General features: G+C 44.0%; 1 protein-coding gene across 5 annotated transcripts in view; it reads right to left on the bottom strand.

The window, feature by feature from the left end:
- Positions 1–265: 265 nt before the first annotated feature.
- slc20a2 (solute carrier family 20 member 2) overlaps positions 266–16,052 on the bottom strand; it is a 40,016-nt gene continuing 24,229 nt past the window's right edge. For 3 of the 5 annotated variants that reach the window (XM_023958929.1, XM_023958931.1, XM_023958930.1), the window contains exons 5-11: positions 15,680–15,776; positions 15,482–15,601; positions 13,856–14,095; positions 12,563–13,190; positions 12,295–12,480; positions 9,175–9,259; positions 266–4,359 (exon numbers count right to left, since the gene is read on the bottom strand). In XM_023958929.1, coding sequence (XP_023814697.1) covers positions 4,195–4,359; positions 9,175–9,259; positions 12,295–12,480; positions 12,563–13,190; positions 13,856–14,095; positions 15,482–15,601; positions 15,680–15,776 — 1,521 coding nt within the window. In that variant the 3' untranslated portion in view covers positions 266–4,194. Of the gene's footprint in view, positions 4,360–7,396; positions 7,482–9,174; positions 9,260–12,294; positions 12,481–12,562; positions 13,191–13,855; positions 14,096–15,481; positions 15,602–15,679; positions 15,777–16,052 lie in introns of all 5 variants that reach the window. The other 2 variants (XR_002873922.1, XM_011478862.3) reach the window with 2 other exon arrangements.

The following is a 16,052-nucleotide window of genomic DNA, read 5'->3' as shown; positions in this document are numbered from 1 at the left end:
TGAAAGAAAATTAGAAATGATCACACCCTATAAACCAGTTATTTTTCCCCCCAAATATTGCAAAGAAATGTCAAAATTGATACAATTCAGATTGTAAGAACAAAGAATTATAACCAACTTCTTAATGAATAGTTTTTGGGGGGAAAATCCTGACCAAAATGATACTAAAATTTGAGTTTTACACATGTTATCCCCATAAGATAATGCAGATCACTCTTTTTATTTCAAAAAGGCACAAAAAACATAAAAAATTGGACAACTCACATGATGTTTGATATCCTTTGTAATTTTAATTCCCATAATTTAGTTAAATGCAGACATTTTTCCACTAAAATCTTAAATAAAAACATTACAGTACAATTTATGCAAATTAGAAAGAGCTTTAAGATTTCATAGAAGCAGGCTACAGTTTGTTTTTAAATCCATTTGTTACGACCGTTCTCAAAAAAGGACCAGACGATGAAGGAGCTGCAAAGATTAAAGAGACAAGGCCTGCAGGCCAGCCAAGGAGCACGCTCTATTACAGAACACACTAGACACCACATCCACGTGAACTGAAGCCCCAACCCCGCCGCCACCTCGGGCGCTGTTACGCGTGGGGCAGCAGAACCAGGGGGAGAAATTGCACATTCTGTTTAGACTTTCTCCATAATAGGTGTGGGAAGTACAGCAACTTCCTCAAATGGCAACAGATTTACAATGAAAAGATGAAATTCTGCCCTATTTGGATGGGAAAGTGTCAAACTGTGCCATCTAGTGGCGGCACGCACACATAACTGACATTTCTGCAGCAGTTTGTGCTTTTTTTTTGTTCCTTTTCTCCTGTTTTTCGAGACTTTAAAATGCCCCCCGTTTTCACTTTCCCCTCCTCCCTTTAAACTGTGCACCTCTTTTGGCCTATCAGGACTAAGAATTCATGCGCGCGCACACACAAAAAGATGGCGGTGCGAGTCGTGAGGGGGGCCTGCAGAGTGTGCGGGGACGCCCAAAGCAGATCAGAGACGCAGAAAGTGTTGCTGGTTTGATTCCTGGTTCCTAACACATCTGACACAGAGGTCAAGAGAAAACGCAGAGCTGTGCGTCTCTTACGGCTGGATGACTCTTTCCATTGAGTCAGCAGCAGTTTGTTGCTCCGACATGCACTTCAGAGACCGATTACACCTTGATGCAAATCTACATTTTCAGAGCGGAAACTGAAAACTAAATCCTCTTTCTGCATCTTTATGACCTTCTGCTTCTGCACATTTATCATCTTGTACAAGTTGAGCCTCAGAGGATTACCAACTGTAGCGCTGGAAAACCGTCTCTCTCTGCAAATTGGAAAGTTTTCCAGGCACTCTGAATAAAAATAGGTGAGCATACCAGCTGTCTGCAGCCCCCCCCTCTCAGCCTGTGGGCCGAGTAAAAAGGTCATGAGCTCCCAGAGGTCACAAATCAGTAAAGTCCGTTTTAGTTTTTCCTCGCAGTCTAATACAAATCTAATTTGAGGACTTTCTCTGCAGCTCTGGCAGCTCATGAGCAAAGCAGTAGGGAAACAAAATTACAAAGTGTTTCATCTGAAGTTCAAAAATAAAAAAAATGATAGCTTCTAATCTGCTCTACTGGCAACCGACACGTCAATCTACGCTTTCGAGAGACACGCTGGGCTGGGAGGAAGCGTGGCACATGGCACCGGCGAGGCGTCGCACCGAAAACCGACCAACAGGCAGCTGGCTTCCCATCAGGCCCAGCGTCTCCCAAAAAAAAAGGTCTGGAATCTCACCCAGGTTAAAACTCAGATATGATAGAAAAATATAGTTTCGATGAAGTTTTCTCGTTAGTACTTCCGTTACTGAATTGCACCCACACAGGTAGTGTTAACACGTCGTAGTAGCAGTGTAAAGTGACAATGATCATGATCAGCACTACCACCATGAAAGAGAAAATCACACATTTCCGCTCACTCTCTAGACACTTCTGGTTCATTTTTTTTTCTCATTTGCACTTAAAAAAAAATAGTTTTCAATTGTCTTTCATTGGCATCATTAGGCAACCGTTTTTTTTGTTTTGTTATTACAGATACTCTACAATATGGTTACAATGTAAACTCCACAGTACTTAATTACTTTAGTGTATCTGCACAGAGTAAAACACAATGTTACAAGGCATGTGGCTACTTAAGCATAGATTTGTTCATTAAAAAGAAAACACAGCACAAGAACACCTGCCACGAAGTTTGTTCAAATGGAGAAAAAAAGCTTTTTGTTCATCTGCAGGTCAGGTGACCCGGTCAGAAAGCTGGTGATGATCAGTTCCATCCATCCAAACCCTCTTAGATGTCATGATGTTAAGGTTTTGACCCCTGAACGCCCCGTCAGCACTCGTCTGGATGCGCTGTTGGCAGAATTTTTTTTTGACACTCGTTCGCCGCGGTTTGTTTTGCTCGGCAGGCTGAGGCAGACGCCGCACGTCGGTAAGGAGTTGCTAACCCAAACCAGGTGAGCGCAGAGGTCTGTGATTATCGGCGGGGGGACTTTGATATGACCGCATGTTTCATAAGGGGACTAGTGCAGATCGTTGCATATAAACACCAGTACGGTTTCGGTCGATATGAACTTTCCTGTTGCAGAGTCTTGCTGATATAATTCCGCCTTAAAGACCCACTCCGATCATCTTTGGATCCAATTTCACACCCCCAAAAATGTTGGAGCTTTCCAGCCGTACAGTTTTGAGCCAGAGATCAGCTCGGACGAGGAAAAAGGCGTTCATGGATTGGATGTGGAGCGGTGGGTCTTGCATCCCGCTCATTGTTTTTTTAGTGACAAACATGACCTTTTTCAAACGGCATTTTATCGTCTGCTCCCAATTCACAACAATATGAACAAAAACATGCAAATTTAAGCTTAATTTTTTTAATGTATCCCCTCCATCGTCACAAAAATGCCATAAGGAGTTAAAAACACCAAAAACCAGCGTTTTTTTTCCATCGGAGTGGGTTTTTAACGCTTCACCAACAAATGGGAGTTTGGAGATATACGACTGTAAAGTGTGTCCGGACTCAAACACGTCACGACAAACCTCTACGATAGGCTTTCAGTTACGTCTTCGTTTAAGGAAAATAACGGATCAAATGTGGATTATCTGTGTATCGGCCAACGTGTTTGGAAGAGATCAGACAAAGCCGATACGCTGCGGACGTACGGAGAACGAAAGGCGAAGACAAAAGAACGTACGGGACCTGGTCTACGTGTGCGTCTGCACGGTTTGGCATCTCCTGTAAACGGACTCATAGAAACAGCACATTTACTTTGGCATGGGTCTGTTCTGCTTCCTCTCTCTCCAACTTGGAGCCTTCGGTCAAAACTGCGACACGTAATCAACCGTTGAGAAGTGGACGGTTCCACAAAAGAAAAGAAAAAAGGTTACAATGATCCTAGCAACAGCAGAAAACCACGGCGTGAAACTCCCCCCTCTGCCCACAAAACAACACATAAAGCAACCTCCCCCCTCCCCCCTTACAGACTATGTACAATACAAATTACAATATAATACATCATTAAAAATATAAGATTCGTCTCTTGAAACAGAGGAGCGCCTGACAGAAAATCAACTCTTTAGTATGTTAGGTTTCTATGGTGTGAAAAAACGAAACAAACAAAGCGCCGTCCTTGACGCTCGCCTGCTGCTGTACGCTCAGCACGCCAACGTGACATGGATGGGGTCGCTACACGTCATGCGCATCCTTTTTTCTTTAGCGCTAAAGCAACGAATCCCACCCCGACTATGACAACCGTATGTACAAGTTTACGTCTGTTTGGAATCCCGACAACGCTACTAAACACCGCAGAAGAGTTTTAGACGAACGCTTCCTTCAGGCAGAATTCTTTTGTGCTGCGAGCTTTCAGATTTTTCTTTTCTTTTGAGTTGAGGCAGCTGTAGAAAGTTGCCGTTTGTTTTGTTTTTCACAGCAGATTGAACAGTGCCTTTTTATGAAACTCTTCTCAAAACGAGAATAAATTAATCAAACCCAAATTTAAAAAAAAAGGAGAAAAATCTGAACTCGAGTCAGGAGAACCTCTAGATGATGTCGGGATGTAAACCCACGCACATTCAGAGCAGAACCACTTGTAAACATCTCGCTCCTCTTCTCCATCTCTTCACTCTTTCCCAAATCTTCCTTTCCCCGTCTCCGACTCCCCCCGCCCCCCCAGCCCTTCAGACGTAAGGCAGGATGCCGTAGACGAACAGGGCCATGACGGCGGCGCTGAACAGGCCGGCCACGGGGACCGTGACGAACCACGCCAGGAAGATGTTCCTGAAGAGGTGCCAGTCCACCGCCTTCTTGGAGCGGATCCAGCCCACGGCCACCACCGAGCCCACCTGCAGGCGGGGGCCGGAGAGAAGGGACAATCAGCAGCAGCACAGAACGTAAAAGCAGAGGAGAGCTGCAGGCTGCCCACGCTTTTCATCCAACATCTTCCTCCCAGATTTTGATGCAAGCAGAGATTCATCTTGATGGGAGAAAGTTCAGATGGAAAAGTTTGAGCAGCCGTCAACTCTCCAACCATCACACTCACACGTTGCTTACAGTGGGGGAGCTCTGGAAATTAATGCTAATTTCATAAAGATTTATTGCCCTAGTCACATGTACCCTTATGGGGGGGGTGTTTGGGCCCATGGAGGGTTATAGAGAGGAGCGACCGAATCCTATAAAAGGAGAATTGTGTCCGAATTCCTTCACTACTCACTACTTGGTGCAGTATGTAGTGCGTTTGCCATTTTGGAGTGCTGTCTGAATCGACAATTCCAGAATCCAGAGCCCTAGAAATTTCCCAGAAGTCTCTGCGAAAAAATAGTGTGCGTCGATGCCCACTAGATTGGCGAATATGGACCACAATGCATTGCATCTGAACAGCTTTTGCCCAAAAAAAAAAAAAAAGAAAAGATTTTAACTGTAGTTTTAAAAAACCATCAATGGATTCATAAATAATCGTCGCTCATATCAGTGAGATTTTAACTCCGTCAAATTGATGAAGCCACATTCGCTGTTAAGAAAAAAAGCATGGTGTCCGAATTGCTTTTGCAATCCAGGGCACTAGATAGTCCCGCACGATTATCGTTTTTTAGCAGTTAAGAATTAGGGGGGGAATTCTGACATAGGCCAGGTGTGTCTTGAGGCTCGTTTGGCCACCTAAGAGACGCCATGAAAGCGGAACGTGCCGTCATCCTGCATGTGGCAAGTGTATCGTGAAGGCTAATGGCGCACATTAATGACGTACGGGTGATGCTGGCCTTCAGATAGAGCGAGTACTGGCCCCGTACTGACCAACACCCACAGGGTGTGCACGTATCCTGACTACACAAACCACATCCCGATTGTCTCATTTCCTCATCTCTCAAACTGGCTGTGCGCAGGGAGAGCGCCATGATCATGTGATTAGCGCTAACAGGCTCCTGGTTCAGTGCGGCGGTACTGGGAGGGTTGAAAAATGAAAAATCTGTACAAGGCGCCAGCGTCCCACCTACTTTACCCCCATGTGTTGTATAAGCGCCGGCTTCAACCAGTCACTTTCTGCAAGCCCTTGGGAAAAAGAAAAACGTACACAAACATTTTGGCTCGACAGACGCAGGACAGCCCACACACAATTTTCGGTTCGTGGACCGAACGGTAATTCTAAGGTTTGCTGATTTTTATTTGCCCGCGGACCACCTGTATCCACCCCTAAGGGCAGTTGTGACTAAGGCATTCAGTCTGACCAGAGGAAAAAAAAAGACAAACTTCCCTCCAAAACAGAACAAATGGGTAATTTTTCTATTTCTGACCCTGCTACTGTCAGACTGTCACTTCTGCCCCCATAACCGACTAGGATTCAACCAGCAGAGCTGACGATCACTTGCAGGGAAGCTGACTTTAGGTGCGCTGCAGGTGCAGAAACTCGAGGAGCCGGGCATGTTCTTTCACATTTCGGCAGCCGTGGTTGTGGTGGGAAAGCCTGATTAACAGTAGAAGCTGGCGACATAAAAGCCACCAAAGGGGCGACTGTTGTGGAGCTTAGCTGAACGCTTTAAAGAAAAGCCTCCAGACATTCCTCCATAATGAGCATTATGAACCAGGTTGTTTGGGTTCGGTTGCTGGAAAGTTGTTTACAGGAATTTGTAGAATCCGAATCATGCCGTGACCTCAGTTTGTGTGCTGCCTGCAGGGCGGACCAAACCTCAACGCTGTTCACCGTCAAATCACAGTCACTCGCACACAAAGGCCGGGCCTCAACTTGAACCATCAGGTGCTGATTGGACAGAATTCTGAGAACCAAATTGACGCCCATCCACATTTTTCAAACACTCAGAAATGTCGACAGATGTTTTTGGTCACTTAAAAAAAAAAAAAAAAACTGACTTGTTTTCAATCTGACCAGAACTTTTAATATTTAGGCTCTAAACATGTCTGCCCAAAAACATCTGAACATCTCATTGCACTTTTTTTTTTTTTTCTTTTTTTTTTTTTTTTTTTTTTTATCACCACCACACTTTATACCTCTAACCATCAGTAGGATTTAGCATTTGGACAAAGCGGATGATTATCTGAGGATTTAGGGAGGAGTAGAGTGTTTTTGGAGTTGGATGTTAATGATGGATGAGGATGATGCTGATGTTTAGATAAACCTGATCAAGAATTATCACCAGTTTTGATTCTTGTGCAGTTTTCCTTCTAAAAATCCACAGTACTTAGAATTTTTTTTTTTAATATTTAACATCCAAAACATCAATAGATTTCAACAGATGATCAATTTTATTATTTATATTCATTTTATTGGAAAACAGTTAATTAAAAATAAAATAGTAGTTTGCTATTTCCTCCACAATGTTTAAGTTTTTCCAGCAGATGCATTTTTCCCCCTAAAAATAGGATCGTTATCAAAACACAAGTTACTTTTCAAAATAAAAGTTGCATAGATTAATTTCAGTAAGTACAGTACAGTAGGTACAGTACAGTTTGGACTTAAATACTTAAAATATAAAATGAAATTGGAAGGCTTCAAATATTTTACTCAAACTTTCCTGCTTGTGACAAATCAAAACTAGTTGGCTTTTACTTTGGCAGAAACACCTGAGATACTAAAATGCTCTTTGTTTACAAAGATATTTTTATTTAACATGTAAAAATGAACAAAATAGTCAATAAAAAGAGATAAGCTTAAATAATAATAAATAATCTACCACACTTAAAAAAACAATATTTTTTTCCATTCTTGGAGTGCACCTTTAAGTTCTGCTGGAGGAAAACTGCAGAAGAAGTCAAAACTTCAACTTCAGGAGTTGTGATCGATTTCTATGATTGACAGCTAGAGGTGAAGCGATGAAGAAGAGCATCAGAGAAAGCTCTCTGGCACATCTTCACTACCAATGACTGGAATACCTTGCAGTGGGTGGAGCTTACTGGGATGCCCACATTTGATGCAACAAGGACTGTTAGCGCACTCATAACTTCAATGCAAAATCCACTGTGAGGACAGATGAGTGGAGACAGAAAGATGGAGAGGGTAAAAAAAGGGGAAAAACAAGTGCGACAGGTTGAACTGGGGGAGGAGGCTGCTGGTGGTGGGGTGGGGGGGATCAGCTTACAGCTAAATATGGGTGGAGGGCCCACACACCAAACCATGCCAGTGCTGTGAGGGCAAAAAGGAAGAGAGTTTGTGGAAATGAAACACAGAAGGAGACATCCAGGTGGTTAGGGGGGGGGGACAGGCGGGGAGGGGGAGGCTTGGACCGGACGGATCCGCTTCGTCTTCCAGATGTGAACCTCCTGAAAAGAACAGGGGAGAGGGGCTGCACACTGCTGCCCGGGGAGGGGGGCTGTTCATGTTTGAAACTGGCCTTTCTGTTCACACAGAATCACTGGAGTCTCAACAGCTTTTTAAAAATTGTTTTGACAATTGATGACGTGCAAACTTTCATTTTTTTTTTAAACACAGCATTAATTTTCACTGTTATGATACACAGTTGTATTTAAACCTGACCAGAACAACCATACAGAGAAACTGAAGGCCTGCATCACAGACTTGACCTGGACAACAATTTAATTACCTCCTCCCAAACCCAGAATAAAAAACTGAGGTCATTACAGTAAAAACCTGAGAGATGCTCGGTCTGTTCAGATAGTCTACCTGGATGGCGTCATCATAGCCTCCAGTTCCAGAGGTGAGACACGTTAGTGAAAAAACTGGCTGGTTATGACAGACTGCCTTCAAACAAATGATGAACGCACAGAGATGTGGTGCAGAAAAATCCCACTCTGGATTCTTCTGTTTCAGTTGAAATTAAAGCTGAATTACCTATGCATTACTCTTTTTTGTTCCTGTTGTGGTGTAGAAAATAAATCGAGTTTTACAAAAATCAAAGATCTGCTAATGAGTAAAGATTTCTGTAGATTTAGCAAGACTGAATGCATAAATCTATTCTGTACAAGAGACAGCACAGAGGAAATCAATTGACAATAGTCTACAGCCAATCAGGATGCAGGAAAAAATTGGAAGGAACAAAAAGGATGCAAACTAGCGCCAAAATAAAGAAAAATCTATCAAAACTGCAAGACTGTAAAAGGTGTGTAGGCACCATTATCATTTTTAAAGTTAAGCAACATTCTCAGGAGTAACAGAAACGCTGTTGATAATGACACAAAAGCAATTTTTAAAACGTTTGCTCAGCCATGGAAATGAGATCTGAAGTCGTTTTTGAATTGTAGTTTTGTCTTTTTGAATACTTAGAACTGATCGGTTCTGCTGTCTGGACCAAGACTCTATTGAAAAGGAGATTGGTCATCTCAATGAGATTTCTTCTGGTTAAATAAAGCCCCCAAATCAATAAGTCTGTTGAGAATTTTGCTGGAATTTTTATTGACTTTAGTTTGTTGGCATCCTATAGAACTAAAATAACTGAAAACATTGTTTTTTAATTCATTTGTACATTTTGGTTGGTGAAACTAGAATTAATCTAAGGTTGCATCAGCAGGATAAAACATTGTCAGAAGCTAAATCAGGGGCGGTTTGCAGCCTAATTTAGGCCGAATGAAGGCCGGTCTGTTCACAAACGGAGCGCTGGAACCCCGGGGGAGCAGTGCGAGCTCCCTCCCCCCTGACGGGGGGGGGGGCCCTGCAGGTGAGTTGAAACGGCAGCTGGAGGAGCACTCAATCATACCTTGCAGTGTGTGGTGCTGACAGGGATTCCGATATTGGAAGCAAGCACCACTGTGAGGGCAGAAGCCAGCTCAATAGTGAATCCACTGTGGAAAGGAGGGGGGGGGGGGACAGGAGGGGGGGTGGGGGGTGGGGTGGGGGCAAAGAGACAAATCTTCATTTTCACGTCACCAACTCTGACGGCACGGCCCCACCAGCATCAGCAACCGATTACATCATGGCCTGGCCACAGGAAAATGCCAAACAGTTCTCTAAGCGTTTCCACCTGAAATCCTCACAGGTGACTCTGCGGTGCCACTCGTTTACTAGAAACCGCGTTCTGTTTCCACAACAGACTTCCCAACACTGCAAGAGAAAATTCATGAACACTCAGAGCAGCACACAGGAGAGCCATTTGACATTTGTTAGTGATGTAAAACAGAATGACCCAGTTGGAACCGCTTTCCGAAACAGAAGCTTTTGGCAAAACCGTCTGAAAATTAGTCTGAAAAAAACAAACAAACAAAAAGTGCATCGCAAAGGGTTAGAGGCAAGTGTTATGTAAATCATTCTGTAAAAATACAGCTTAAAGACCCACTCTGATGAAAACGGTGCTTTTCTCAGCCCGTTCTTGTAGCATTTTACTGATTATGGAGGACATATGAAAGGAAAATTAAGTAGTATTTCTCTATTCAAATTGTTGAGTCAGATGGAAAAAAAAAGATAGAAAACATGCCGAATGGACCATGAGCTCCCAGTTCTGCATTCACTTGTAGACGACTAGATCCATGCGAGTCTGTCTGAGCTGGCATCTGGCTCAAAACTGTGCGTCTGGTTAGCACCAATGTTTTGATTTGCTATTTTTGTTGCATCGATGATGTTGGGTTGGGTTGTGAGGGGCTGTAAGCAGAGAGCTCTCAGTAACAGGGAGGGGAAGGGGAGGTGGGGTTGCTTGGCACCAATAGTCCTTATCACAACTCAGGTGAATTGCTGATGAACTCCCGCCGCTCTGCAGAAACTATGTCCTAGAAAACTAAAGGTTTCTTGATTTTGACATCATTAAAAGAACACTGGGAAAGCTTTGAAAATAGATTTTTTTAAATGATCAGAGTGGGACTTTAAAGGTTAATACAATCTTCTCCCTTTCAAATTAAGAGTCACAAAAACTTAGTTAAGTTCTGGAGAAAACAAACTTGCATCCTTCTGCCTTGAGCTACAACCAATAGCATCAATCTTGTTCTTGTATTTGCCCAGCTTAAAGGTGAAAACCCTTTTTTTTTAAGCCCATATGGTCTCAGGGGCAGTTTGAATGCATGCCTGGACCCATAGGGCACACATGTACACTGTGTTCTGTTCGGGCCACAAACATAGCTGTCTGTCAGATTGATGCAGGAGAAAGAGACAGTGGAGGATGGAGAGCCTTTGGAACAGAGAGGCAGAGCAAATTTGTCTTAGACTCTGGCAACGGAAAAGAGTTCAGGGTGGAAGGAAGGAGATTAAGAAGAAAGGGGGCACACAAAGAGGGTGAGGATTCAAAAAAATAAATAAAGAAGGGGAAAATAATGAGTTGGAGAAAGCGTGAGAACAGAAAGACTCTGAGGAAGGAAAAGCATTGGATTTAAAAAAAAAGGGGGGGGGTGAAGAGTGAAAGTGAGAACGAAGATTTTAAACTAAGAAAATAAAGATTTAAAAGCCAAAAAAGGGGGAAAAGTAAAAGTAAAAGTAAAAAAAAAAAAAAAAAAAAAAAAGAAGTAGACAGGCTGGCGTCCCTCCCTGTGGTTAGAAAAGACAAGTCAGAGTTCCCACTGCGGCTGCCCCTCCTTCACCACTGCTGCTCCAGGTCTGTTCATCCAGAATGCCAAACAACTTCCTGTAACCCTGTGTGATGTTCCTGCCAGGCAACCACACACAAAAACACACACGGCCTTGAGAGAAAAAAAAAAAAAGAAGCTGGCTGCCACAATTAGTCCATAATATGACTCCATGTTTGCAAGAAGAGAAATCAGCAGAGTGACCTGCGGGCGCAGAGCTCCGCTTCCCTCACATGCACACGGCTGCTGAGGTTTGCAGACAAACATTCCTGAGCAAATCGTGGGAAGATGAGACTGAGGGAGAGGAGGAGACTGGAAGGAAAGGATGACGGAGCAGCAGTGAGAGGTGAGGGATGTGTGCAACACGAGATGCACGACTCCAGTTTTCCGCTGTGATCCACAGAATCACTCAGATCTGGTGCGACATAAACCAAAGCTAGACAAAATGTTATCAACACTCCATATTTTAACTGCTTTAAATACAGAGGGAGAAAATGTTTTTCGATTAAATTTGCTGCATTTTCATCGAATTGTACCGAAAACTTGAACACTTAATGTCACAACTTTAGTTTCTGGACATAAACACAACAAAGTTCCAGACATTTGTTGCCATTTTGCTCATATTTGTCTACAAATCGCAATAACGATAAATTTGCGATTTATTATGCAGGCCTAGTATGTGACTGTTTAGGAATTTCTTCTCTGCTTTTTAAGTGTGTATTTAGACTGGAAAAATTCTTTGTTCCAGATCGAGTCCAGAACCTCCAGTTTGGTCTGTATTAAAAATTCTGGCTTCAAGCGGACCATTCTGTTCCAGGCCAAAGCTTGTAAGCAAAATCATGTGACTAGAGATCTCTTTAGTCATTGGCCAAGAACTACGAGGCCGGGTCAACACAACAAGAAGGACGAACGTGCTACACATTACAATTCTTATCGTGACAGTTAACTTATTAAAACTTTATATGTCGATTACCAGCTTCGGGAACAACAATTTACTAGTTCCGTTGGTACAGTGGAGGCCTGCTGCAAGGCAGTTACTGGTCAGGAGACGTGCTGTGTGAGCTTTAACTCAGAGGACGAGAGAAACTGCAGCGATGAGGAGACGTCAAGTATATTCTACATTCCTACGATGTTTATGTCAGCTACGGTGGCCATTTAGGTCCAGTTGTTCCGTTCAAGAACGGATCGTATTCAGACTGAGGAATCTCAGTCCGATTGGCACAGAGTTTTGGTACACATCCCTAGCCCATGGTGATTTTTTTCTAGTAAAACATTTCCTTGAGGAGATGTAGAGGTTCTCCTCCGTCACTCCTCTGTGGGGGCTTTCTCACCTTGAGGGAGTGATGGGTGTCAAATCTTTTCCCATGGTCTGGATGACGCGCCGCCCCCAAACCCACAGACCAGCACAGATGCCCACACCGCCATAGAACAGGAGCCAGATGGGAGTGGCTGCATCCTGCATCACACCTCCTTGTTCATAAATCATCCATAGAGCAACCAGCGGGCCAATGGCGTTACTGCAAAGACGAGGACATTTAGATATTCCACACTTGACGTTCTGCTAAAATTAGAAGAAAAAAAAAGGCGCCATCTTATCACCTGACGTCATTGCCTCCGTGTGCAAAAGAGCCAAAGCAGGCCGTGAGGATCTGCAGGAAGTGAAACAGCAGAAACACCTCTGACTTGTCCTTGTCCTCCTCGTGGTCCTCCAAGTCATCCAGAGGCTCTGGAGCTGGAGCTCCGTCTTCTGTGACCCCCTCCAGCTCTGTGGCCAGCTTCATCTCCACCCCACCCTCTTCTGCTTCAATCTCAGCCTCGGCAACAGCGTTGCAGTACGACGAGTAGCTATCGTAGCGTATCCTCTTCTTTGAGTAAGACACGCTGTTGCTTCTGCCGCCTGCCTCCCCCACCAGCTTTTCGCTGTCGTCCCGGGACTCTGAGCGCTTGATGGGCTGGACGGGCATGCCGCATATGGCCGCGGTGTAGCAGGTGTAGCTGTTGTTGCGGCGCAGCAGCCGGTAGTTGTTGTCGGGCGCACCAGAGACGGTGCGCTCGTTGTCCTCAGTGCGGCCCAGGTGGATTTTGTGAAGCAGGTCTTTGTACAGACCCGAGTCCTTGTGCACGGTGTGGTAGACCTGCCCGTCGCTACGCATGTGACCGTCAAAGCTGAAGCTGCCGTTGGCGATGGGGGATTTAAGAGAGCCGTTGGTCATCGAGTGAGTCCGACCTGGAAAGAAGACGATGATCAATTCCGTTCTGACCATCCAATACCAACAATGAAAGCAAGATTTAGGCATTTGCCCAAAAGATGGGTGGAACCTGGAACCAAGTTAATTCTGGCTACGCCATATACGGTACAAAAAACATGGGTTTTAGGTACTTCAATAAGAACACGTCGATCCCTTGTATTCTATTCAGTTTTGACGTTCAGTCATTTTACCTTTCCAGCGACTGTAGGCGGGATCATAAGAATAGGTGAGGCCATTAGGGTGGGCGGAGCTAAGCTAAATGGTGAAGGCAAAGCAAGTGAAAGTCCGGCTGTACTTCACAGCAAAAAGATTCCAATTCAACGATCTGATTGAAAGGAGTGATGAGAACAATGCCGCAAAAAAAAAAAAAAAAAAGTCATGGCAATAAGCAGTGAAATGTGCAATTACTTCAGCGTGTGTGAAAACAGATTGAGTGTAAAGGCATAAAATAAAGCATCTTAGACATATTTAAGTGCTCTCCTTCCCCCTTTGACACTTTAAACGTTGCTTCTTTCCCCATTTTTAAAGCACAGGTTTGATTACCGTTTAGACACTGGCACCAGATAAAATACAATCTGAACCCATCCCTATTCACCGATGCTCAACAATATTGTCAAAAAAATTTATTGTAGTCCAAAGTTACCATAAACTCTGCCGTTTGGCAAGACGTGGCCTCCGTTCCCCAAGTTGGTGAGCTCCCCGCCGGAGTCGCGGGGGCCTCGGTCGCTGGTGCTTCCTGTGAGGGGCAAAACCGCCTCGTCTGTGCCCTTCGCTCCAGGTAGCTCTTTGAAGACCGGGCTCTCCTCCTCCTCTTCCTCCTCGGGAATCTTATCCAGGCTCTCGACAGAAATCCTGGACAGAGCCTGCTCCTTCTTTAACCGACCTGAAGGAGATCCAACAGTAGCTCAACGGTTCAAAAAGATTCTAAAAAAAAATTTACCAGTCAATTTTTTAAAGATGATAGAAATTTTACATCCACCCCCATTAAGGATAGCTAAACAAAAAGCAACCTGGTGTTACTGTCCCTCCAAGGCCTGGTCCTCAAGATTTACCACCCTGCTCGTTTTCTAGATACCCCTGCCCCAATCACTGTTGATCTGGATCAAGGGGGGCAAAGCTTTAAATTACTGAACACATGTGATCCAGGTAATTAGCAACAGGTAGGACATGGATGTTTTGGAAAACGAGCAGGATCATGGATGGCAGACCTGGGTTTAAAACATTGTAAAACTGAGTTATGCTGCGTTCACACTGAAGGCGATTTGCACGTCAATTTTGGGGTCAAAGTTCAGATATTGAAACTGGAAAAAAATTGTGCTGCAATGCCCAAAATGCACTGCTGTTAGACAGCTGTGTCTGACACTGAAAACACACTGCAGGACCTCTGATCGCATCTGTATATGACTCAACTTTGAAACTGGACGGCGTCTCTGATGCGTGAATCATGTCCGGTGTGAACGTAGCTGCAGAGTGAAAGAAATTCCACTCAGAGCAGAAATTATGCTATCAAAAGGGAGAAAAAAAAGCTTATTTTTAATCCCACCTGCAGTGGCAGTTCTACACAGACAGGGGCAGCAATTCGCCGGTTCCAGGCGGATCCAAACACCGTGAAATAACAAATAATATAAAACTATAGCGCTGAGCAGGCGCCCCATTTGAATTGCCCCCTGGGCAGCCGCCCGTACCTTAAACCGCTGCTGCCCACCTGGATGAACCCCGAGATCCTCAAGCCTGCAGAACACTTTTTTGATTCATTAATATGAATTTCTTTATTAAATAAGAATGAAAAAAATCTGTTAATATCAAGTCCTCTGCTTTTCGTTTACGTTTTTTACCATTAAGGCATTTTCAGAAACAACCTGTAATGATGGGCATACATCACTGAGTCAGTAGAAACAGTAGTTTGTGAGGAAATTTGATTGAGTTGCAGTCAGCAGACCCTTTATTACACAACAACCCGTCTGTCAGCAGTTGGAGGATTTAGTGTTACTTCAATATGTAGATGTTCAGAATCCATCATCAATAAAACATGAAGCTAAAACTTTTCCCTCTCTCGAAAATTTTTAGAGAACAGCGTGAGACCTGGGTAGACCACATCATTAGTCTGTCAGCGCTGTAACTGCTTTCTCAGCAAAAAGTTCAAACTAAATCCTTTTGTTGCTTTTAAAACCCAGGCAGAAGCTAAAAAAAGAAGACAGATTGTTTCAGCTGTTCGCTGCTGGAGGAGAGACAGTCTGACAGGTCCAGGCACAGACAAACGCAGACCCACTTGCTATTTTCTTCCGCATCCAGGGGCAGACGAATTTCCAAACCAGGCCGGCGCAGACCAGCGACCCCGCTAACGTGATGAGGAAGATGGCCCACACCGGTAGCATCTCCAAGCCAAGCACTACGGTTCATGAACACACATAAACTCGTAAGTACATTATGTTTGACTAATATCAGGATTGCAGCAGCCAGTCCTTACATGGGGCTCCGGTGTACATGATGGAAAATGTGTTGATCCCAATGGTGGAGGCGTAGAAGACAGGCAGCGCGCGCAGGCCATTAGGGACAGAATCCTCCTGAGCAACACATACAAAGAAATGATCAAAATGAGCTCATGATGTTCATTTAGATCAAATTACCTAAAACATTTAGGGATAAGGCAGTGGCCAGTTTACAAAATTTAATACAAAACACCCAGCTTTAAAACACTGCAACCCTATTTGTTGTGGTGGATTTTATACTTAAAAAAAATGTTCACACCAAACTACAGCAAACAGGAGAAGCAACAAGTTCTTCCTGCATTTGATGCAGCAACTCCACTGCAGCAGTGACCTCTGAATGGACTGCAACAC

The sequence above is a fragment of the Oryzias latipes genome, chromosome 9 (genome assembly GCF_002234675.1).
Source record: "Oryzias latipes chromosome 9, ASM223467v1".
Classification (NCBI taxonomy): domain Eukaryota; kingdom Metazoa; phylum Chordata; class Actinopteri; order Beloniformes; family Adrianichthyidae; genus Oryzias; species Oryzias latipes.
The sequence above is the reverse complement of the archived record's forward strand: the minus strand, read 5'-3'. Positions and strand labels throughout refer to the sequence as shown.